This window comes from Sorex fumeus, unplaced genomic scaffold (genome assembly GCF_029834395.1).
Source record: "Sorex fumeus unplaced genomic scaffold, SorFum_2.1 ptg000193l, whole genome shotgun sequence".
NCBI classification, from domain to species: Eukaryota; Metazoa; Chordata; class Mammalia; order Eulipotyphla; family Soricidae; genus Sorex; species Sorex fumeus.
Genome location: NW_026606250.1, coordinates 835,241 through 859,019, shown reverse-complemented (window position 1 = coordinate 859,019; position 23,779 = coordinate 835,241). Strand labels below are relative to the sequence as shown.

General features: G+C 55.1%; 3 protein-coding genes across 3 annotated transcripts in view; 2 read left to right on the top strand and 1 right to left on the bottom strand.

Moving 5' to 3' along the window:
- Positions 1-1,732: 1,732 nt before the first annotated feature.
- FAM217B (family with sequence similarity 217 member B) lies at positions 1,733-18,450 on the bottom strand. The gene is made up of 5 exons (XM_056108129.1): positions 18,409-18,450; positions 12,342-12,478; positions 10,914-11,634; positions 8,136-8,155; positions 1,733-2,231 (listed from the first exon to the last, which is right to left on the bottom strand). The coding sequence occupies exons 1-5, from the start codon at positions 18,448-18,450 to the stop codon at positions 1,733-1,735; spliced, it is 1,419 nt and encodes a 472-aa protein (XP_055964104.1).
- On the top strand, positions 5,677-6,462 carry PPP1R3D (protein phosphatase 1 regulatory subunit 3D). Its single transcript, XM_056108040.1, has one exon. It carries the CDS (start codon positions 5,677-5,679, stop codon positions 6,460-6,462), a length of 786 nt encoding a protein of 261 aa, XP_055964015.1.
- Positions 18,451-19,717: 1,267 nt separating the features above from the next.
- The window catches only part of SYCP2 (synaptonemal complex protein 2), a 62,339-nt gene continuing 58,277 nt past the window's right edge, over positions 19,718-23,779 (top strand). Inside the window, exons 1-3 of the mRNA XM_056108128.1 lie at positions 19,718-19,771; positions 21,482-21,625; positions 22,463-22,591. Coding sequence (XP_055964103.1) covers positions 19,748-19,771; positions 21,482-21,625; positions 22,463-22,591 — 297 coding nt within the window. The 5' untranslated portion in view covers positions 19,718-19,747. The remainder of the gene's footprint in view (positions 19,772-21,481; positions 21,626-22,462; positions 22,592-23,779) is intronic.

Here is a 23,779-nt window from a genome sequence, read left to right as displayed (position 1 = left end):
CTGAGGGCGTTTCTGCTCAGACGGGTCTCCAGAGGCCCCGGGCAGCATCAGACACAGCCCCAGTCTGAGTGTTGAGACCCGGGAGGGTGTTTGTGGATAAAGCATGCATTGTGGTGTGAAATCAGGGTGTTCTGGATGCAGCATGCACCCTAAGATCTCAGCCAGGGGCGTCTCGGGAACTGCATGCTCCCTGTGATCCCGGCAAGGGGCATCTCGGGAACTGCATGCTCCTTGTGATCCCGGCCAGGGACGTCTCGGGAACTGCATGTTCCCTGTGATCCCGGCCAGGGGCGTCTCAGGAACTGCATGCTCCCTGTGATCCCGGCCAGGGGCATCTTGGGCACTGCATGTTCCCTGTGATCTGGGCCAGGGCAAGTCCCGGATATGGCATGCGTACTAAGATCTAGAGCAGGGATGTCCCTGGGAGCTGCATGCATCCTAGGATCTAGCAGTTCTAAATGTCACAGACTTGAACCAAAACAGCACAGGAAGAACCACGAGATGCCAGCCATACACACAGGATCGATCTGTCCACAACAGGGTCACTCGGAACCACGGAGTGGAGGAGGGCAGTAGCGTGTTCACACAGGCAAGTACGCGCGCACACACACACACACACACACACACGCACGCACGTGCACACGCACAGGCCAAGGGCACTGTGGGAGCAGAAATTGGCAGCGGTGTCCCTGGCACCATCCCCGGGAAACTGGCAGCTGGGAGCACTGGATCCGCTTTCTCCGGGAGGGTGCGAGGGACGGTCTACGGGGTCTGGGACAGCCTGGAAAGTTCTTGGCAGGCAACAGCCGCTGTAACATGCGTGCCTTCGTCCAGCAGGTATAAACCCTATTTCCGTTTCCTCTGGCCACCCTTTCACCGAGGAACACGTCCTGTCCCGAGGCTGCTCCGTAGTTTCAAAGAAAAGGTGCCAAGTTCTCACCTACCCCAAAGACAAAGAAATAGCGCACACACACGCACACACACTCATCACGGGACAAATCCTGTCACGGACAGGGCAGGCAGGCAGTCAGCCGGGGTGTCCCCCGCCAACAGGACCCTCCTGGCAGCACCCAGAAAGCAGCCCCTGGCGGACGCTGGGAAGTGCAAGCCTGGAGAGGGCGGGCGGGGCTGAGAATACTCGGATCTGACCCACGGATCTGACCCAGGCCTCCTCCGCTGGCTCTCCCCACCCCGCCACAGCAAGCCCGTCATCCTGCCCTTGCCGAGGGGGACAGGGTCAGCCCACACGCGGCCCTGCACCCGGGAGCTCCCGCATCTACCACGCATAGCAGTGTGTGTTCCCGGGGCTCCGAGACGCACCGGGCAGCTCTGCAAGGCCCACGCCTCCTCCCCAGCCCCACAAGCAGCCCAAGGCGCGGACGCCCCAAACTTCCACCCGAGGGTACATATTTCCCCTCGGTTCCCTCCGCACGGGACTCCCCCAGGCTGGGCAGGTGGGGAGCAGGGCCGTGGCCTGGACGTCACAGAGAGGACGGGCTTGGCCTGCCCGGGGCAGTGCGCCCACTCTCGCCCGAACCTTAGAGCCAAGGCAAGGGCAGCACCGGGTGCCCGGGCGCCGCTGCCGAGACGCCGGGAACGCTGAGGTCTCCGCCGCCTTGGCCGCCTCACGGCTTCCCAGGCCTGGAAACCGACCATCGCCCCTCGGAGTTGCCGTTTCCACCAGCGGCCGAGGAGGCCGGGGGTCGGGCCGCAGGGGCCGGGGTTGCGCCGCTCACTTGCGTCTCGAGGTCCCCGAGGCTGCTGGCTTGGCCCCACCTGCCCGCGGTCGCCTCTCGCCGGACGCAGGGGCCAGTGCGCAGGCGTCCACGCTCCCCTTCTTCCTGAGACCGGCGTGCGCCTGTGCTCTGGGCGCCTTGGGCTCGGCAGGGTCCAGGGGGCCAGCCAGGGGCCGGGGGGCGCGGAGGTTGCCGTCGCTCTCCAGCCTGCTGGCGGCCCCCGATGCTGTGCCCGTGACCCCGCCGGGCGGCTCCCAGCGCTGCAGCCGGGCTGCCTTGCTGGGCTTCCTTCTCTTCTCCTCGCTGGAGCCGTTGGAGGGCGGCTTCGGGGCCAGCGCCCGGCGGCTCCTTGGCACGTCCCCGGTCCGGGGGCACGGCTCGAGGGCGCCGGGCGAGGGGCCGGGGTGCTCGGCCCGGGGCGGGCCCTTCTTGCGGAGGGGGACGAGCCTGCAGGGCCCCTCCTGGGGCGGCCGGGACAGGGCGCCGGCTAGGAGCCTGTTCCTCCCGGGGCTCTTCAGTGTTCCCGGGGTGCCGGGGCCTGCAGTGGCCCTGCCCTTGGCCGCCTTGGCGCGCTCCCAGTGCAACGTCTGCTCCTGCAGCCGCTGCAGCTGCACCAGACGCTCCACAAAGCGGCCCAGGGAGCCCCCGGGCCGAGGCCCCGGGAGCAGGGCCGCGTCCCGGAGGTCCCAGGAGCTAAAAGGGGGAGGGAGGAAGTCGGGGTACTGGTACCCGGGCCCCGCCGGGCCGGGGGGCTGCTCGAAGCATAAGGGGTCGATCTCCTCCGCCCGGAGGTTCAGCGTGGGCGGGGTCAGGGGCGAGGGGGCCAGGGGCACCCGTTCCGAGTCGGACAGGTCGCTGGCGCTGTCCTGGTCAGCGTCCTCCTTGATGATCTTCATCGACTGGAAGTCCAGGAACATCCTGCTGCCGGCCGGCCCCGCACCTGGCTCTGCTCTGGGGGGGCTGCTCTGGGCGCGGGGCCCCCCGCTCCGTGGGGACACCCCACCAAGGCCGCTCCGGGGCTGGGACGGCACGCGGGCGGCCTGGGACGTGCTGGGCCTCTGTCCCCCCGAGCTCCTCGACGGCTGCACTTCACTCCACGATGGGCCTGCGGTCACTTGGCTGCGGAGACAAGGCCACCGTCAGAGGCTGCGCGGCCCGGCTGTGAGCATGCCCATGCAGAACATGTCCCCACGCGTGTTCCTCTCTTTTGGGTTTGGGGCCACATGGGGGTGCTTGGGGATCACGCCTGGCAGGGCTCGGGGTATCGTGAGAGTAGGGAGCCGGGGACCAAACCCAGAGCGTCCGCCAGCGAGGCACACCCTCTGCCCTCTTCACTGCCAGAGCCTGGATGGCACGGTCACGGTCACTGCCACCCGGCGCTCTGCGGGGGACGGCCATTCGCGGGGCCAGTCAGCGTGCCCAGCCCTGCCCGCTTCCTGCCGCCCGTCTTGTTACAATCCCGAGCCCACTGAGATCGTTTAAGGACGTTCACTCGGATGGAGGGCCGGGCTCTCAGACTGGGCAATCCAGCACGTCCTCTGACCAGGCTGCTGGGAGGGGGAGCTCGGCAGACAGGACAGAGGGTCACAAGTGGGCCCGGAGGCCTTGGGATGGCACAGGCCTCACAAGGCCCCAACCCAAAGGCGCCGGGTAGGTCTGTCCTACCCCGGAACCCCAGGCTGACGACATGCTCTGAGTGGGGACGGCGGTGGGAAGGACTCGCTGCCACACCAGGAATGAAACCAAAGGTGGCCGCTCCCCAAAGTGGCCAGAAGCGAGAGGGCAGTGTGGATACCCAAGGGGCTGTGGCTGCCCGGTGCCCGTCCCAGCTCGGCTGGTGCCGGCGATTCATTCCGAGGCAGATTCTCACATCCACCTAGTTGAAAAAAAATTTCCTTCCCCGCTTATTTACCAAGAATGAAGCATTTCACACAGATGAATCCCCGCTCGTGGCTGGAGAGACAGCACAGCGGGGAGGGCATTGAATTTACCCTGCAAGCAGCAGGACCAGCCAGGTTCGGTCCCTGGCAGCCCGTATGTTTCCCAGAGCCCTGCCAGGAGTGACCCCTGAGTGCAGAGCCGGGTGTCCCCTACCTCCGTCTCCCCGTCCCCTAGAAAGAAGGAAGACCTCCCAATACTGGGCGTCAAACACAGTGAAAGAGACGGAGGCAAAAGCGCCTTCTGGAAAGCGGAAGCACTCACTGCCCAGAGGGTCCAGCCACACTCAGGGACCGTCTGAATTCACGGAGGGGCCGTGGGCAGGGGGCTGCGTGCGGCGGCAGGGAAGGTCGACCTGTGCCCCCTCCGGGTTTTAGAAGCCGAAGCCATCACTGCTGAAACTCCCCCCCGCCCCCCACTGGCTTCTGTCCTCTGCCTTCCCCATTACAGGGCCCAGCCCAGACAGCGGGTCTCCGCCCATGCCAGCTACTAGGTTCTGCTCGCCTGCTCTAAACCGTCCACGTCTCATCCACGTTTCCCCTGACCCCCCCATACTGAATCTGAGGGCTGCGGTGGCACTTTCGCAAGATAAAACCAGGAAACAAAGGGGTGGGTTACCTGCTTCTCTGTTGGGCCTCGTTCACCCTATGCCCTTCCTTGAAAAACTCACACAGCTGGTCATCACCTAGGGCTGGAGCGACTGTCTGAAAAACAAACACCAGTCACGCGTGCGAAACAGCCGCGAGGCCGGAACACAGCCGGGCGGAACCTCTTCAAAGTTTACACCACCTTGTCTGTAGGACTTGAAATATTCTTGCTCAATCTGTCGCAAGGCGCGGACAGCTGGGGAGGCGGCTGGGTTATCCCTCGGCTGCCCGGGAAGGCTCCTCCCGCCGGAACTAGGACCAAGAGGCAGCGTCAGGCCCACTGCAGGCCGCTTTCAAGGACACGCAGTGGTGGAACCCACCGTGGGGAAGGGCCGCCTCGCGCTCACTGCTTAATCCCCGCCCCTGTTCGTTTTTCAGAGTGGACGCAAAGTCACATTGTTACCCTGCAGGGACCGACCCCCTCCCCGGCCCGCCGTGTATGCGAGGCACCGTGCACCACCCTTGGCCGGGCATCGGTGCCAAGCCGCGGGGGTCACCCGTGGACACTCAGCGCTTGGCCAGGAGGAAGCCAGGCCGGGAGGCCGGGTGGAGACCAACCTGGCCGGCTCCGCTCACTTCTCCTGCCACCCCGCACCAGCCCCGCAGCTGCTCCCGCCCTGGTGATGGGGGGCGGCCCGGGGGGGGGGGTTCCCGAACCCGGGGAAACAGGTGGGACTCAGCCGTTCGGTCCAGGGAGCCTCGCTGCGCCCCCCACAGTGCAGAGACCGTTTTTCATTCGAGCGTGAGCAACACGCGGTTCCCCAGAGCGGGGGGCGCGGGGAGGGGCCCTTGGGGGTGCCGGCCGGCCAACAGGCTGCCCTGCCCCCAGCCCGGGCTGGGCACGCGGCGGGCTGCAGGACCGTTGGTTCGTTCCCCCGCCGGGGGGTCTCCGCCTGCAAAGCTCCTTCCCCTGCCCTGCCCTGCCCTGCCCTGCCCTGCCCTGCCCGGGACGCAAGCGCCGCTGCGCCGGCCGCGGTTGGTTCCCGCGCGCGCGCCAAGGCCGCGGGCGGCCCCGGGGTGCTGGGGCGCGGGCCCGGAGGCGGGGTCTGGCGGGGCGGGCGGTCCCCGAGCGCGTCCACGGCCCGCGCGCCCTCCGGGGCGGCGGCGGCGCCTCCCGGGCCCCCGCGCCCCCGACCCCGCGCGCGCGCGCCCCGAGCATGCACGCACCCACCGCGGACGGACGGGCGGACGCGGCCGCCGGGGTCGCCGCCGCCGCCGCCGCCGCGGGACACGTGACGGGCCCGCGCGCCTCCCGGGCGGCGTCACGCGGGGCGGGGCGCCGTGGGCCGGGCGGCGGCGGCGGCGGCCGGGCGAGCGGCGCGGGCCCCCGGGACGAGCGCTGCCCAGGCCGGGCCATGTCCGGGGGCGCGGGGCCGCGGCGGCCCGGGCCGCGGAGCCTCAGCTGCGCGTGGGAGCCGGACGGCGGCGCGGCGGGCGCGGCGGGCGCGGGGCCGGGCCCCGGGGCGCCGCGGCGCGCGCGCTCCCTGCCCGGCTCGCCCGAGCGGCGGCGGCGGCCCCCGGGCGCGGGCGCGGGCGCGGGCGCGGGCGGCGGGCGGGCGCCCCGCGTGCGCTTCGCCGACGCGCTGGGGCTGGAGCTGGCGCAGGTGCGCGAGTTCCGCGCCGGGGAGCGGCCGGCCGTGCCCGCGCACGTGCTGTCCCGCCTGGCCGCGCCGCCCGCCGCGCCCGCCTGGGCGCTGCGCTGCCTGGTGCCCGACTTCGCGCCGCCCGCCGACGCGCCGGGCTTCGGGGAGCGCGTGCGGCGCCAGCGCGTGTGCCTGGAGCGCGTGGCCTGCTCGGACCTGGGCGTGCGCGGCTCGGTGCGCGTCAGCAACGTGGCCTTCGAGAAGCAGGTGGCCGTGCGCTACACGCTGTCGGGCTGGCGCCGCGCGCACGAGGCGGCGGCGCGCTGGCGCGGGCCGGCGGGCGCGGCGGGCGCCGAGGACGTCTTCGCCTTCGCCTTCCCGGTGCCGCCCTTCGTGCTGGCGCGCGGCGCCCGCGTGCTCTTCGCGCTGCGCTACCGCGTGGCCGGCGCCGAGTACTGGGACAACAACGACGGGCGCGACTACAGCCTGACGGTGCGCGAGCAGCCGCTGCGCCTGCCGCCCGGGGAGTGCGAGGACAGCTGGATCCACTTCGTCTGAGCCGGACCCGCTCCGTCCGAGCTGGACCTGCTTTGGCTGAGCCGGACCCGCCTCGCCCGAGCCGGACCCGCTTTGTCCGAGCTGGACCTGCTTCGGCTGAGCCGGACCCGCTTCGTCCGAGCTGGACCCGCTTCGTCCGAGCTGGACCCGTTTCATCCGAGCCGGGCCCGCTTCGTCCGAGCTGGACCTGCTTCGGCTGAGCTGGACCCGCTTCGTCCGAGCTGGACCCGCTTCGGCTGAGCTGGACCCGCTTTGTCCGAGCCGGACCCGCTTCGACTGAGCCGGACCCGCTTCGTCCGAGCTGGACCCGCTTCGTCCGAGCTGGACCCGCTTCGTCCGAGCTGGACCCACTTTGTCCGAGCTGGACCTGCTTCGGCTGAGCCGGACCCGCTCCGTCCGAGCCGGACCCGCTTCGGCCGAGCTGGACCCGCTTCGGCTGAGCCGGACCCGCTTCGTCCGAGCCGGACCCGCTCCGTCCGAGCCGGACCCGCTCCGTCCGAGCCGGACCCGCTTCGTCCGAGCTGGACCTGCTTCGGCTGAGCCGGACCCGCTTCGGCCGAGCCGGACCCGCTTCGTCCGAGCTGGACCCGCTTCGTCCGAGCTGGGCCCGCTTCGACTGAGCCGGACCCGCTTCGTCCGAGCCGGACCCGCTTCGTCCGAGCCGGACCCGCTTCGTCCTAGCCGGACCCGCTTCGGCTGAGCCGGACCCGCTTCGTCCGAGCTGGACCCACTTTGTCCGAGCTGGACCCGCTTCATCCGAGCCGGACCCGCTCCGTCCGAGCCGGACCCGCTTCGTCTGAGCCAGACCCGCTTCGTCCGAGCTGGACCTGCTTCGGCTGAGCCGGACCCGCTTCGTCCGAGCTGGACCCGCTTCGTCCGAGCCGGACCCGCTTCGGCTGAGCTGGACCCGCTTCGTCCGAGCTGGACCCGCTTCGGCCGAGCTGGACCCACTTTGTCCGAGCTGGACCCGCTTCGGCTGAGCTGGACCCACTTTGTCCGAGCTGGACCCGCTTCGGCTGAGCTGGACCCGCTTCGGCTGAGCCGGACCCGCCTCGCCCGAGCTGGACGCGCTTCGGCTGAGCCGGACCCGCTTCGTCCGAGCCGGACCCGTTTTGTCCGAGCTGGACCCGCTTTGGCTGAGCCGGACCCGCTTCGTCCGAGCTGGACCTGCTTCGGCTGAGCCGGACCCGCTTCGTCCGAGCCCGGGACGCCCGCGCCCCGGCCCTGCCGTATGTCCTCCCCGCCTGGTGTCCGCCGCGGGGCCTGTCTGCATGTGTCTTGAGTGTCTTGTTATTGATGTCGGGGGACGCGGGGACTCCCCCCACCCCCAGGGAAAGTCTCCCAGGAACGCTCTGGGGTCATTAGCTGTGAAACCGTCTTCGTCTGTGTCTGTGTCCACGGTGGGCCGAGGTGCGGGGTGAACGGCTCTTGGCCCTGGAGACATTCGTGCCCCCGACAAAGGCCCGAGAGGCCTTTGCTCCCCGGCGTCTGTACGTCTGGTGGCGGGAGACTATTAATAGGCAGGAAATTTATGTCCCTGCAGTCATGGCCAGCCATTCCCGGAGCTGCGGCCACCCTGGCCAGGCTTCTGTCTCCTCCATCCGTCAACAGCTGAGGAAGAGGAGAACGTACAGCTTGGACATCAGCCAGCCAGCTCCAGCTCCTGCGCTGACCTGCCTCTCCCTGTTCGCCTCTCTCAGACCCGAGACCGACCTATGCATTGTACGAAACTCTGCCTTAAGTCATTTCAATTTCCAGGCCACTCTACGGAATTTCAGGCGGCAATGGCCTTTGGCGGTTACCCGTTTGGGCATTGTCATCTTCTGTGTCAAAGCAGCCCAGCTATCATCTTTCAGAAGCTGTTACCCAGTGGAACCAGGTGTTCTCAGCCAGGGGACTAGAGAGGGAAGACGCTTCACCACAGCTTCCCCGTCGTCTTAAGTTGTGTTTGGTGTGCCCACTCTTCCAACTGCTGTCCAGCCGACTCTGTGCCTTCCTGTAGGGGGTTCTTGACAGCGTCAAGTTGGAAAACAAGTGCTTTACTTACGTCCAATCCGGATGTCAAGGCCTTTTCCCCCTGCAGAGTGCCCTGGTGACTTAAAACTCCCAGCAAGGGGCCAATGATTTCTTTCGGTGCCGAGCGTGGGCTCTAATAATAGGTGCTAGCACCGAGGGGCGCCAACCCAGACGGCATGGACACGGGTCCCCTTGGGAAGCTGGCTTTCGAGACAGCTGAAACCACTGTGATCACGCTTATGATTGTTCTCACCACTGAGTCAACTGTGAATTTTGGAATGCCTGTTGACATTGGTCACGTCAGGATTTCAAGGATATGTTTTACCTTTTAACCGGTTTGTAATTTCAATAACTCTTCAATAACTGCAGGTGTTGTGTGTTTGAAACTGCAAGAGCAGAGGTGGTTTTTCTTTGCTGCCTTCTGATATAGGAAGTCTGAGTTTTGAGTTTTAAAATTCGGGTTAAATGGAATGACTTTTGGCTGTTAGTCCTGTGCAGAGAGAGACGGAGAGAAAGAGAGAGAGAGGCCTGGCTGCAGTTCCTGCCAGTTAACAAACTGTGTAGTGAGGTTAGCAAGTCTGTGAGGGCCCTGGCGTGGATGCCCGTAGCCCAGAAGAGAATCATCCAGAGTATTCAGATCTTAGAGAGCTGCCAGATGTGGTGTAAAGGCATGTAGGTAACCCGGGTGAAATGGAATGGGAATGTGATCTCTCTCACATTCCCACATTACGAGAACCTCCACGTGCCTTTTAAAAAGATCAATGTTTTCACACATAAGTGCTTCAGTGTCCTTGCCCGGCTGATCCAGAGCTGGGGACAGTCACAGCCTGCAGACACAGATCACTGAGATGTCCAAACTCTGTCGTGGATTGTGCAATTGTTGGATTGTCTCCCCAGCTGTTTTTTAATGCCTGTTATTTAAGATGATTGAACCCAAGCCTCACTATTAAAGTGTATGTGCCCCGTTATTAGTGTGTTTTGTTTGTTCTGTGTGCGGCACCAGGGATCTAGGCCGAGGGCCCTCCAGCGTGCAGAGTAGACGCTGTCCCCCTGAGCCCCTTCCTCGGTGCCACGGGGCATTGCTTTGTGTAATTACAGATACAAGACATATACTTCCGGATATTTAAATCGTATTGTCTTCCCCTTCGAAAACAGCAGTCTTCAACCACCATCCTTGCACGGTGCTGGGCTGCAGGTGCAGGAGGTTGACAGCCCCTGTTGGCCCCTCTGGCTTGTAATAGCCCTTCCATGGACCCAGGTGCAGGCCAGAGGCTGGCCCACAGGTGTGAAAAGGTTGAAGAAAGCTGGTCTTAAAAACACTGCAGTTTAGTGTCTTGCCTCCCTTTTGAAGTTAAGTCGTGCAGTTATCTTTCTGAGAAGCAATAGTTCTCTAAGCCAGGTCAGGAAGCAAACGCCAGGGGAGCTCAGGGCCTAGGATAGAAACGGCTCCATGGAACTCTCGGAAGTTTAGAATAATTACGCCTCGTCCTCTTGTCTCCCTGAGTTCCACCCAATCGTGGCAATCCAGCTCAAATACAGAGCCTTAGTGCTTAGGTGGAAAAACTTTTTGTTGTTGTTGCCTTGCTTTAAGGCTGCAACTGGCGGTGCTCAAGGATCACTCCTGGCAGGGCTTGGACCATTGTGTGGTTCTGGGGATTGGAGCCCAGTCAGCTTTGCGCGAGAAAGCATCTCACCCACTGTACTACCTGACCCAGCACTGCGTCTTTTTCAAGTTTATGGCTCTTCCTTGCAGCCCAAAGTGCTTCAAGCTGTATTTGATTTTATGTTAAGTCAGAAAATCATGCAGCCTGGTAGGTAATAACTCTATTTTCTTAGCTAATGAAGTTGAAGCTGAGAAGTTTAATTGATCTAACGGTCTACAGCCACTAAGTTGGGAATTCAGCGTTCAAACTACACCTGAGCCCAGGCTTTCTCTCTCTGCCCTGCCCCCGCCCACATGATAGGGTGCTTAATGTTTGTTAAGTTTACTTGAAAACTCAACTTTGGTTATGAGAGTATCTCTCATTAACCTCGTTAGAAATTGTATTTCAAAAATTCAGATAAGAGGAAATGAGTGGGCTTTTCTTTCCCCATGTGGTGGCTCCCTGGGTTTCACTGTCACACTGTCACTCTGCCTTCTGAACGCGTAAAACAATGAACCGGTTCCAAAAAAAAGAGACACTGGGGCTCCGAAATCTCTCTTTACTGAAAAGCTCTGACGAACGCCTCTGTGCATCAATTGTACCCACTTCTGAGCTGCTTGCTTTCTGAAGGTGCTGGGTATTAACATCTTACTTGCTCAGATGTCACAACTTCTGCGTATTTTGCTCTGCAGGCGTTTGGGTCTAGGCTTTCATCTACACTCACATACGCGGGAATGTGCTGGAAATCCTGGGAAGACGCTGTCTGGCGCTGGGAGGAATCGGCCCTGGGACCCAGCCCAGGGGGCCGGAGGTCTGGCCGATGAGAGCGGCAAGTTCCCAGGCACAAGGCTTCCTGGGCCCGGGCTCCCCCGTGAAGCCGGTTCCCTTCTGGCGGCTCAGGGCCAGGCGGGCGGCAGCCGGCGAGGTGGCCGGGCTCTGACAGCGCGCGGGGCGGGGCGGGCGGGGCGTGGCCGGGCAGGCGTGCCCCGCGGTGGGCGGGGCCTCTTCGGGGGCGGGGCGGCCCAAGTGGGCGGGGCCTGGCGGAGCGGGCCGCGCGGCTCTGCCGCCCTCTGCTGGCGCCGTCGGAGCGGCGCCTGCCCTGGCGTCCGGATCCCCGGCGGGCCCCGCGTCCCTGAGGCGCCGGCGCGAGTCCCGCGCGTGCGCCGCCCCCGGGGGCGGGCGGCAGGGGGGCGCCCCTCGCGAGGGCGGGGGCTCCGGGCCGGCGCGCGGGGAACCCACTTCCCTCAGGCCGGACCCCTGGCTCGCGGCCCGGGCGGCCCCGGCGCGGCCGCCGGCCGGCGCGAGGGGCGGGGCCGGCGGCGCTGATTGGCCGGGGCGCTCGGGCCCGCGACGCTGATTGGCCGGGGCGCTCGGGCCCGCGACGCTGATTGGCCGCGCGCCTCCCCCGCGGCCCCCGCAGCCCCGCGCGCCGGCTGAGGCGCGGACACGCGACGGCGACGGGCTCGGGCGCGGCGGCAGGTGGGACGCGGCGACGCGCCGGGCCGGGCCGGGCCTGGGACGGGCGCGAAGGGCGTCAGGCGGGGCCGGGGCGAGGGGTCGGGGGTCATGGGGCGGGGGGCGCGGGGCCGGGCCTCGGGACTCGGGGGCACGGGCGTGTCTGGGGGCGCGGGGTCACGGGGCACGTGACCCCGCACAGGGACCCCCCCCCGTTGCCGCGCGCGTCTGTGGGAACCGGCGGCCGTTGCTGACCCGGAAGGGCCGGCGGGGTCGCGCGGGGTCGCGGGTCCCGGCTGAGGGGCGCCGCCGCCCGCTTGGTGCCCGGGCCGAGACCGTCGCCCTCAGGCCCCGCGGTTCGGTCCCGCGTCGCGTCGCCGGGGCGCGAGTCGGGCCGCGGTGAGTCCCCGGGGACGGCTTCTGGAACGTTCCGAGCCTGCTCGCGCCGGACCCGCACCCCACCCGCCAGGCTCCGTCCGGGCCGCGGCGGCGGGTCCCGGCGGTTCCGGTGCCGACCCCCCCCCCCCCCCCGCGACCGTGCGCGGCCTCGCGCGCCTCTCTGGGGCCTGAGGGTCCCCGGCGCCTCCCGGGGTGGGGGCGGGGGCGGCGCCCTCCCGGCTCGGCCCCTGGGGGTGGTCGGCCCGGGGGTCTCGCTCGGCTCCGCCCTCCGCGCCCCTTCCTGCCTTCCCGCCGCGTCCTTGTCTTCCGTGCGCCACCGTTTCTCTTTCGACTGGAAGCGGCCGTTTCTGTGATTTCGCCACCGGCCTGTTGCCCCCCCCGTCGCTCGCCCCGCCCCCTTTCTTGGCCGCTCGGGGGGCGACCCCGGGCCTGCGGCGGAGGCTCGGCCCCTTGCCCGCCCGGCCGTCGCCCCAGCCCCGACTTCCGGCGCGGAAAGGCGGGACCTGTTGGGTTTCGGGGTCTCTTGTGTCCGGCGTTCAGGTCGCCTCGCGCTGGAGTCGAGGTTCCCTGTGATCCCCTCGGTCGCTTCGAGCAGTGACGTCGTCCGTGCACGAGGCGGTTCGTGTGAGTCTTTTCGAGCAGCTCCGATGTCTTCCCCGCAGTTCTCCCGACGCCGGTTCACCCCTTTCGCCTGCTCCCCATGACACTTTAGCCCCGTCCTTACACACGAGCGCCCAGCGGACCAGCGCCGTCCCCCCGCTGTCCACCGACTTGCTCCGGCGGGCCCGGTGACGTCTCCGCCGTGGGACTTGCAGTGCCTGGGTCTGGCATCTCGAGTGCGTCCCGGGAGCTCGCCAGGCTCTGCCGAGAGGGACGGAGGAGTCGAACCCGGCTCAGCCAGGCCGGCCTTGCGCAAGTCAAACGCCCTGCCGCTGTCTTCAATGCAACCAATCAACATTTTCGAAGACGATCGTCGTTCCCTCTTGTGGTGGCGGCTGTGACTGGGGCCGTGCACGCTTGATGCTGGTTTTCGCTGAGGGTTGCACACCTGGTTGCCTCGCGTTGCCAACTGCTTTGCTGTGGTGCAGGCCACGTGTGTGCCTGGGGAAGGGCTTCCATGCCCGGGCAGGGCAGTGCCTGACACCAGCCTGCGGCCTCTTTCCACGAGTTGCTACTGGGCATAGGCCCCAGCTGTAGACTTTTTAAAAGACATGCTCAAGCTGCTCAGAATACGTTCGTGATCTTTATTGGGATTGCTTTTAAGTATTTAAAGGCACGGTCCTCCCGTTGCTCATCGATTTGCTCGAGGGGCCCAGTGACGTCCCCATCGTGAGACTTGTTGTGACTGTGTTTGGCATATTCAGTACGTCACGGGGAGCTTGCCTTGCACGCAGCCAACGTGGCTGACCCGAGTTCGACTCCTCCGCCCCTCTCGGAGAGCCCGGCAAGCTACCGAGAGAATCTCGCTTTTAAATATGGAGATTCAAATACTTAGGGGAGAAAGCTAGTTTTTTTATGTTCAGTTTTCCCATTAATAGATAGGAACAGCTCTCCTTGTATTCATAGGCTTTTATTATTTATTAGTTTATTCATATGCTTTTTAATACTGAAAAGTATTTCATCTTCTCTTATTCGTGGCCACATTCAGTGGTGCTTAGGGCTTACTCCTGCCTCAGTGCTCAGGGAGCATCCTGTCAGGTCTAAATTTAGCCATCTGGAACGTTCCGAGCCAGGGACCAGGGACCAGGATTGGCAGTGTGTAATGCAAGGCCCTTAACCCGTGAACCATTTCTCTGACCGCTATAATTTTATTAAAGGTCATTTTCTTGTTGAGGTTAATTTGCTCCTTTTACTCTTGTATGTTAAAGAAAATTCCATTGTCTTGATCTAGAGAAACACTAGATATCTAATTTACCCTTACCGGAGTCTTTCGGGCGGTCTTGATGGATACCACTTTTCTTTGTTCTTGTGTTCTGAAGAGATGGGGGAGGGGCAGAGGAACCAAAACATACTTTTCATCTTCCGATGGCTAGATTACTTAAGGGATTTGCCAATACTGAGCGCCAGAATTCAGCAGCTTCCCGCTGGAGGGCCAGTGTGCTGGGCGGATAGAGCGTCCTGTGCTGCCTGCCTTGCCCTCTGGCCCTGCGGGGGCAGCAGATGGCGTACTGACTGCAGGAGAAGGACAGAGAAGGGTCTGAGCTCCCACAGGGGCACACCTGCCAGGAACAACGTGGACATCTCCTGGACCAGGAGGACTTAAAGAAGGCTGGAGCTGAGCTGAGCCTGGCCCATGACCAGGTGGACAGTCCTCGGGATTCGGAGGGGAAGGGATGAGAGTGAACAGGAAGGAAAGAGACGAACAGTCTTTCCGTCATTTCCCCCAGAAACTCAATGTTTAGAAAAGTTGTTGCCCGCGAGGATTTCCCATATCTCACTAGACTAGGCTATCTAACCAGTTTTTGGAGGTTTTTCTGGCACCTTCCAATGAGGCAGTTTCTTCCCTGGGGTTTCTGTTGGGATTGTGGAAGAACTTCACTTGACTCGGTAAATTTGCAGTGGTTTAAAGAAGAGCATCACTTCAGTAATTTAGGGCTAGTGCCATTCTTTATCTGAAGCCAGAAACCTGCACTCCCTAATCCGGATCCTATTTCAGGGTGCATCTAGATTTGTAGAGCTTCCTGTGTGCTATATCAGGCGGAGAGATTTAATTACCGCATTTGGGGTATAGTGCATCAAGGTCAATGCCCGCAGCATTGATACCATAAGTGTGAACAGACACAGACATCCCTTCTGTTTTAAAATTCTCAGGGAACTTAAAAGTTCAGATCACAATTCTCTGTCAGTTAAAGCCCAAGTACTGAAGAACGCATGGGTCCAAAATTAAGTGTTCTTAAGCTTTTGGAGTGAAAGTCCATAGATCAGACATCTGAGTACCCAGAACACCCATTTCTAATGACACGTTCGGTACAGTTCAGCTTCTGGGTGCAGTCGGGTTTCCCTCCAGCTGCTGTAGCGTGAGCTCTGTCATGGAAAGGTAGTCTGGTTCTTGGCTCTCAGAACTTCTGTTACTTAGTGTTAAGTATGTGGTCTCTGTCTTTTGAGGAAAGAGGCCACGTCCAGAGGTGCTTGGAACTGACTTCCAGGTACTCGGCGGACCATGCACTTGCAATGATTGAACTCGGGGCCTCCTGCAGGTCAGGCATACACTCGGTCACCCCTCGGAGATGTTTGCTGACATAGTCATTGGTATTGCGGTATGCTGTGTGGTCCTCTATGACCCTTTCCCTTCTCGCTGTGTTTCTCAGCCAGTGCCACAGACATCCCCTGTGGCACCGACTGAGAGACACTTGATGTTCAGGGGTCTGTGTAGTGCTCGGGATGAAACTCTCGGACTTCCTTCACGCAAAGCATGTGCACCTGCCCTTTGAACCATCTCCCCAGTCCTTGTCTGCATCTTTTCTATGCCATTTCTGACATCAGTGGAACACACAAGTGTCATATAAAAATGGTCTTGTTTTTAAATTTAGATGGCTAGTGCTTTACCTCTGGTGCAGTAAAAAAGGCCCCCCCGTTGTTCATCGATTTGCTCCAGCGGGCCCAGTAACGTCTCCATCGGAGACTTTGTTGTTACTGTGTCTGGCATATCGAATACGTCACGGGGAGCTTGCCAGGCTCTGCCGTGCGAGCAAGATCCTCTCGGTAGCTTGCCGGGCTGTCCGAGAGGGGCGGAGGAATCGAACTCTGGTCGGCCATGTTGGCCGCGTGCAAGGCAAACGCCCTCCCGCTGTGCTATCGCTCCAGGTGCATTAATTTTAGGCAAAATTAATTTCTACTGGGTAGTAATTACACTTGGCACAGATTTATTGAGCAGGAATATGGGGGAAAGGGAAGTGAGCTGGCAGAGAAGATCTTAGCTTATTCGGAAGTCAGATCTGACAGTTATCTTATAAAAATCTATGACTTGCTTAACTTTAACTTAAATGGAGAGAAATTGCACAGCAAAAGGCCAGTTTGGGCACTGTACACGTGGGGGAAACTTACCTGCATTCACTGTTTTCATTTCTCTTGGAGGAGGACACCCTCTACACCCATCATCACATGGTGATGGTGGAATAAGTCCTGTCTATTGCTGGGTCGTGAAGATACTCTAGGCTCTGATGTTCTAGAAGCTAAACGATTTAATTTTCATATTTCAAATTTTATTCCACCTTTAAATGATGTTAGCATATGGCTATAAGGTGGTTAAAAGGAGATAGTCACTTATTATATTAATATTACATGGTAAGTATCTTTTCCATTATTTTATTTCCAACTTTGTGTCTCTTAAAAAGGAAATTTATAACAGCATATAGGCTCGTTAATAACCTATCCAGTCTGATATTTTAACGGAGTGTTTAGTGACATGTAATCGCTGATATTTAATTTTAAGTCTATTATCTTGCTTTGCTTGCTGCATGTCCCATGTGATCTGGATTCTCTTCTCTCTTTTGGCATCTTTTGGATTGATTAGAACAAAAACATGGTTTATTGTCATTTACCTTAATTATTTGCTATTCTTTCACTATTTGGTGCTTAGCTTTGAATTCTAACATATAATTGGCCTTATCTGTGACTATTAAATAGCTCTTTTCCCTTTCTCAGACATTGTGTGCTTTAGGTTTATTTCCTGCCCCCTCCGTATTTTATTATGTATTTCAAAGCTATGTCTGCTTTTAACGCCATGAAACATTTTATATACTGAAGGTAAATTAGACTGTTAGCTTAACTCTGTATAATTTTATTTTTCATAGGAAAATTCCAAGGATCAGTTTCCTTATAACTGAATTCATTCCAATATCTCTTATATAGGGTCTGTTAGTAACAGATTTTCTAAGTTGTATTTTCATTTTACCATCTCTTCCTCTCCAAAAAAGAGCATTTTTTAAAATAGCTGCTAACGGTGGACTTGTGGTTTGCAGCTTTTTTCTCTCAGTACTTTGCATTTCTCTTTAAGTCTCCTTGTCTGACTTAATGAGTTTGTTTTCCTCACGTCCAGCCTTTATCACTATGAACTTTCCTCTAAGAACTGCTTTTACTGCATCCTGTAAGTCTGGAGTGGAGCAGCCTGACTGCCCGCTGCGAACAGTGCCCTTGTTTATTTCATTTCTCTCACAATAACCCAAATCCAGGTTTCCTGAGTTCATGCTTTGGACCTCATTTATGTACATTTTGGGATGAATTCACTGTATTTTATTTTAAAAAAGAGTTAAAAGTGTGAGTTACAAGTAATGTGATGATAGAGGTGGAGTATGGGTGATATTTGTGCAGGTAAGTTTGTGTAGCTTTTGGGTAGCTTCTTGCTTTTACTCCCCAGCGACTTGCCAAGTATCCTGCTGGGAGCCAAAAGGTCAGTACAGCCTGACATGCGATTTAGGAACGAATTTCTTCTTGGAAAAATGTTAAAATACGTGTGTAAGTTTCTGAGCTACGCCCGAGATAACTGCCATGAGCCCGCTGTTAGGGCCCACACCCTGATTCACTGAAAATCTGCATGCTTTGTTAATTCCCCATTTTGCCCACTTCCTCATGTAATCAATTATAAAAAGCTAGCTTGGGAGAAATATATTTGGAGCTTGATCAGAGTCTTGTCTTGCTCCCATTCTTCTGTCTCTCTCTTTTTCCCACTCACGCACCCTCTCCCAGTTATCCACGTTGACGAGTCCCGCGGGTCGGGGCAGTATCCCGGCTTTCCTAAATGGTGTATGTGAATCTCTCTTCCTCTCCTTCCCTTCCCACTCAGCCCTGGAAATATGTATGTATTTATGTACACCTGGAGATAAAATCATTACTCATATGCCCCCTTTTCCACACCAGTGCTATTGTTCAGTTTGCATCACTTGATAACATGCTTTTGATCACTTAAACTTGTTGGACTAAATGGTTCAAATCCTAGTTCATTTTCTTTAGCTCTTATATTCTCAAAATTAATACATACCACAGCCTCCCACGGGGATCCTGAGAGCAGGGGGACTATTAGGAGTACCTCATGCTTGTAGGAGCACCAGAGATAAAACTTGAAGTTCCAGGCTTGCCCTGGCTTCATTTTAAGCCACTGAAGCATCTGCCTTGCCTCTCACCAGGGACCCAAAACAGAACTGTTAGACTCTCGGTGCGTTGGTCATGCCACGCACAGAGGTTTGAGGTTTGAACCCCACTTTCCTGCACACTAGGCAAGACCACCTTGGAACCCTCTTCTGTGCCCCTTTGTACAATATGTTTCTCCATTGCTTGGCCTCCCAGCTCCCGTCTAGGTGTCTTACCTCTCTAAACATCTTTAGACTTGGTGTTTTTAGGAGGGAGCAAATGTTTCTCTAGGAATCCTGTCCCCCACCCCAGAGCTAACACTTAGAAATACACGAGATGTTTTGGCGCACAGCTTTGCATGACTTACCGGTTTGTCCTCATGTCCGTGCTTCAGTTTCTTGACTGGCATACCCGCAAGAAAGTCTGTGACTAATGCTGAAGTCAGCCCAAGAAACTGGGGATTGAATTCAGTATTAGAAAACAGCGGACCTGTTTGTTTAGGGCTGGTTGAGAGAGCACCCCCCCTCACTTTCCTTTTCCTAAAGAGGAAGAGGAAGGAGACCTTGATCTGAACCCGGTTTGCAGTTCCATCAGAAGTGTGTCTTGGGGACAGCATTTGGGAGTTTATTGATCACCCTGGTTCCCACCACTCCGTAACGACCTTCCAAAAAATATGCTTCCCTGTTTTCTCTCTCTCTGAAAGCCCGTTTTTCATGACTGCAGAGAAGATGGTTTGTTTTAAGGACACTGCCCCCTCCCCTGCCTCTCATTATTGGCCCTCAAGCAGCAGCGGACCAAAGTGTCCCCTGTAACACGCCTCTTCCACAGTCTGTCTGCTCAGATGATTGCCTCGGGGTGTTGGGTTAATCTTGGTGATTTCTTTCCCAGCTCTCTCCCTAGGTTAGGTTATTGTCTTAAATGTTCTAGTACAATGCTAGAAAATATGATATTATTTAAAGCCTTTATAGAGTTGGCCTCCAAGTTCTGTTTGGAAATGTTGGTTGCCCGTTTCGGTGCTAGATGGTTCCCGTTTCCATTCTCCTGTGAAGGAAATGGGCCTCAGTTATCTTTACGTCATCCCTTTCATTGTATAGCTCTGTGTTCTCGTGCAACGTGTCCTTTGGTAGTATGCTTGTGTATTCTTCCCTTCTTCAGTTATGTCTAGTTGAAATTTCACTTAGACACACATTCAAGATGGTCTTTCTTCCTGTGTCCCAAGTTGGGATAATGGCAGGACTCTGTATATCCTTTTACTAGCTAGCGCTGTGACCCCCTTGGCAGGATTTTTTGTTCTTGTTTGTTTGGGGCCGCACCTGGCAGTGCTCAGGGCTTACTCCTGGCTCTGTACTTAGGAGTATTGGGGGACCAGGTAGGATGCAAGCAGGCACCCTCTTTGCTATACTACCACTCCTGTTCCTGGCAGGAGTTTGGACATTGACATCATCTCTAGAGAGGGCTTGAATTAATGACCTATGTACATTCCTCCAGTAGTTTCATTAACAATTCTGACATTTTTTTCCCCAATGAACACCTTGGAAAAGCATATACCAAAGAGTATTTCTTAAACTCTTTGGTATATGTAGTAATGCTTTTTTTTAACACTCAGGTATTTTAAATTGTAAGCATAATATACCAGACTATAAAATACAGAAATTATCTTTTCTTTTACAGGTATTTTTGTCGTGATTTTTAAAAATTAAGTGAAAATGCCAATAAGACCAGATCTTGAGGTATGTAGTTCTAGATCAAAAATAAGTATTTTAGCTCCTAAAAATTTCATTTTTAAAAAATAGGTTTTAATTGCAATATTGTTAGAAAAGAAATAGTTTACTTATGTTTATGAAATTACTCAAAAAGAAGAGCTTAATAGAAAAAGTGTAATCCTTTCATTTTTTCACAATACTGTACTTGTTTTTAAAAGCCATTTTAACCATATTAAAACACTAAAGGTCCTAATTTTATGTACCTTTCACTTAAAAGGATCATACACAGATTTGTATGTAATTCATGCTGGATATTTTTGCATCATTTTAAAATTACAAGATATTTGAATTTTGAAAGAGCTGGAGACGTAGGACAGTGGACAGAGTGCTTGTCTCGCATGTGGCTGAGATGAATTCCCAGCCTCCCAGGAGTGATCCCTGAGTGCAAAACCAGGAGTCAGCCCCAAGCACTGCCCAGTGTGACTCCCAAAACAAAACAATATTTATATTGAGGTAAAGTGTAAGTTTTAATGCATCTAATATGTATGCAGTTCACCACCAAATACAATTATTTTATTGTAGTAGAAAAATTACTTATGATATGGGATGGCAGATTATATAAAGATTAAATATTATCATGAATATATTATTGTGAATCTATAAAATGTATATAGCAGGTTCTGAAATTACTCTTTAGTCACCATCATTTTATTATAACATTGTGAGGAAAAAATACCAGCTAAGGATGAGTGAGATACTGAGGATACATTTTCCTTCTATGTCATCTTGTTTTAAAGTTGCAGTATCCAAAAACCTAGCTATAATTTTAAGTGAGGGCTTAATATGTCTGTATTTTTGCATATATATCACTGTTGCACTGTCCTCCAGTTGTTCATCGATTTGCTCGAGCGGGCACCAGTAACATCTTCATTGTGAGACTTGTTACTGTTTTTGGCATATCGAATATGTCACGGGTAGCTTGCCAGGCTTTGCCGTGCAGGGGGGATACTTTCAGTTGCTTCCCATGCTCTCCGAGAGGGACGGAGGAATCGAACCCAGGTTGGCCGCGTGCAAGGGAAATGCCCTACCCGCTGTGCAATTGCTCCAGCCCATGTACTAAGTATGTATGTGTATCACATCTGTATAGTATACGTCACATATACCTATTAGTTGGTAGCTTTTGCCTGTCTTCATGCAACCATGGGATGTATTTACAGCTCATATGAATTTATTGGATCAGCTCGGCATTTTCACTCATGATATTATCATAAGTGTTATATAATGTAAAGTTGATTTCACTTCTATTATTAATAGGCTCTTGTTGAGTTTAACTTGATCACTTTCCTATAAGATAATTGAAGTGGAAAATAATATTATCCTTTATAGTTACAGAAACTCACGTACTTTGCAGCTCTAAATTTAATATTGGGCTGGAGCGATAGCACAGCGGGTAGGGCGTCTGCCTTGCACGCAGCCAACATGGCCGACCCGAGTTCGATTCCTTCCGCCCCTCTCAGAGAGCCCAGCAAGCTACCGAGAGTATTCGATATGCCAGACACAGTAACAATATTGGATAGCTTTGCTTAATATAAATGAATTGATTCACTTATTTTAAATAAAGACCTTTTTAAGTTCTTTTGAAAATTTATATTTAAACAATTCTAAAATTGCTATATTTCATGGGATGATAATTTTTGTTTTGATTTAATATATGTGGTATTCATTGTATTTCTCTAGCAGTTGGAAAAATGCATCGATGATGTTTTAAGAAAAAATGATTTTAAACCTTTGAAAACCCTCTTACAAATTGATATTTATGAAGATGTGAAAATTAAGTGCAGTAAACAGTTTTTAAACAAGTTGGATGACCTTATATGCAGGGTAAATATTTTTGCTAAATGATAAAATTGTATAGCACTGATAATGTATTTTCTTGCTTGAAGAAATATGCTTTTTGAGGAAGTGAATAAAAATAAGGCTTTAGCATGCTTGCTTAAATTATATAAGTAAATGCTTATTCAACTAATTGCTTACCTTTTTATGAACCATTCCAAATACCCATATTGGATTTTCTATATAAAAATGTAAAACTGTTTTATATTTGTAAAAATATAAAATCTGTGTTTATATGAGGTTACATTATTAGCTGTTAACAAACTTGAGAAAAAACAACTTTCCTACTTAGAATTTTAGACTACCTGGTTTATTTTTTTAAAAGTCTATGAACACATTCTTCATATTTACATGTGTAGTTTATATATTTAGCATTTGAAGAAATAAAAAAGTCATAAAAGAAACCTTTAACTTGATCTGTCACATATAAGGTATTTTTATGTATGGAGAATAGTGGCTGTTGTTAACCTCCCCTGGTATCGGAGATTTATTATGAATTAAAAAATTGAATAAAATTTTCATTTAATCCATTAGTTAAGTAAACAGATTTTTTTGATAGATAGAATTTTTAAGGGTGGAAAATAATTGCCTTAGTATGTCCTATTTTAAAGTTTCTTTAATTTATACAGCGTTTTGGTCCTGAGTTTGTCCTTGACTGACGAGGGAGCCTCAGGCCTTTCAGACCATACTTGCGTACTTTGCAATGTGGAGATTATGAAAATGACTCCCCTGGGGAACTTGTGAGAGCTGTAAGGTTCCTGGCATGATATTCATGCCATAGAATTTTTTGTTAACAAAAATTTAAATATATCATTTTTGTTCCAGGAGCTAGCTAAAAAGGATGCTCAAGCTGTTTCGACCATTTTGGTTTCTTTTGGAAGATGCAGTAAAAATATCAGTATTTTGGGACAAACTGGACTTCTGACTATGATAAAACAAGGACTAGTCCAAAAGATAAGTATATGATGTGATATTTATAGAGTATAGCTTGTGGTTATATTACAGAGGTAAAGCACAGAGAATTCACTACACAGTCTCTTTCATGTAAATTTAAGATCAAATAAACTCCCCAGGGCATTTTCTTGTTTAATTTCTTTTAGTTTATCTTAGTCACTGTCAACTTAAGTTTTTGTTTCATTTCTGTCTCCCATGCCAATTTTGGTCTGCTGTTTCATTCTGTATACTTTGCACCTAGAACATTGGCTGGGATATAACATACATTTAAGTGAATCAGTTAATTGAAGTAAAACAGTTCCTAGACTTCTCAGGTCACAATGCATAACAATGATCTAATGTGTCATGTTTCTTTAATTTATCCTGTGTACCTAAACTAGGAATTTTAAGGAGGAAACAGAGACCATTATGATTTCACTTCATCAATTTCCGTCTAAATCACTGTCACTGTCATCCTGTTGTTCATCGATTGCCTTGAGCAGGCCCCAGTAACGTCTCCTTCATCCTAGCCCTGAGATTTTAAAAAGTGCCACATTCAAGGCTCTTTCAGGGTCAGGAGAATGAAACCCATCATTGTTACTGGTTTTTGGCATATTGAATATGCCACGGGGAGTTTGCCAGACTCTGCCATGTGGACAGGTTACATTCAGTAGCCTGCCAGGTTGTTCAAAGTAAGAATGAGATAATAAGATGTCGCTTCCGGGAGCTGGGTTTTATAGTCTCTGGGTCTTGGCCATTGATGGGATTATACAGCGCGGGGGTGGGGGAGTGGGGGGGGTTAGTTGGTGGGTGTAACGCCTACATACTGGAACATGGGGGATCTGGGTGGAGGAGGCCCCAGTCCCAATCCTAGCAGGCTTGGAGATCTACACCCCGGGTCCCACACACCTGGGTTCCTCTGCTGGTTCCTTCATGCGTGAGGCTCGTCCAAACATGTGGAGAGAGGTCTTAAGCATGGCTGTGTCTGGAACTGGAGGTCTTTAACTGCCGGGGCTCTGCTCGGGGTGGGGAGGGAAATTCAACCCACCCTCCTCCACACACCTAGGTTCCTGGGTTCTAAATGATGAAAAAATCTAACAAAAAAAAAAAAACACAAAGCAATGAAGATGTTTAAAATGAAACTCATTGGGCACTAGAGAGGCACTCCAGTGGGCAGGGCACTTGGCTTGCGTTTGCCAACGTGGGTTT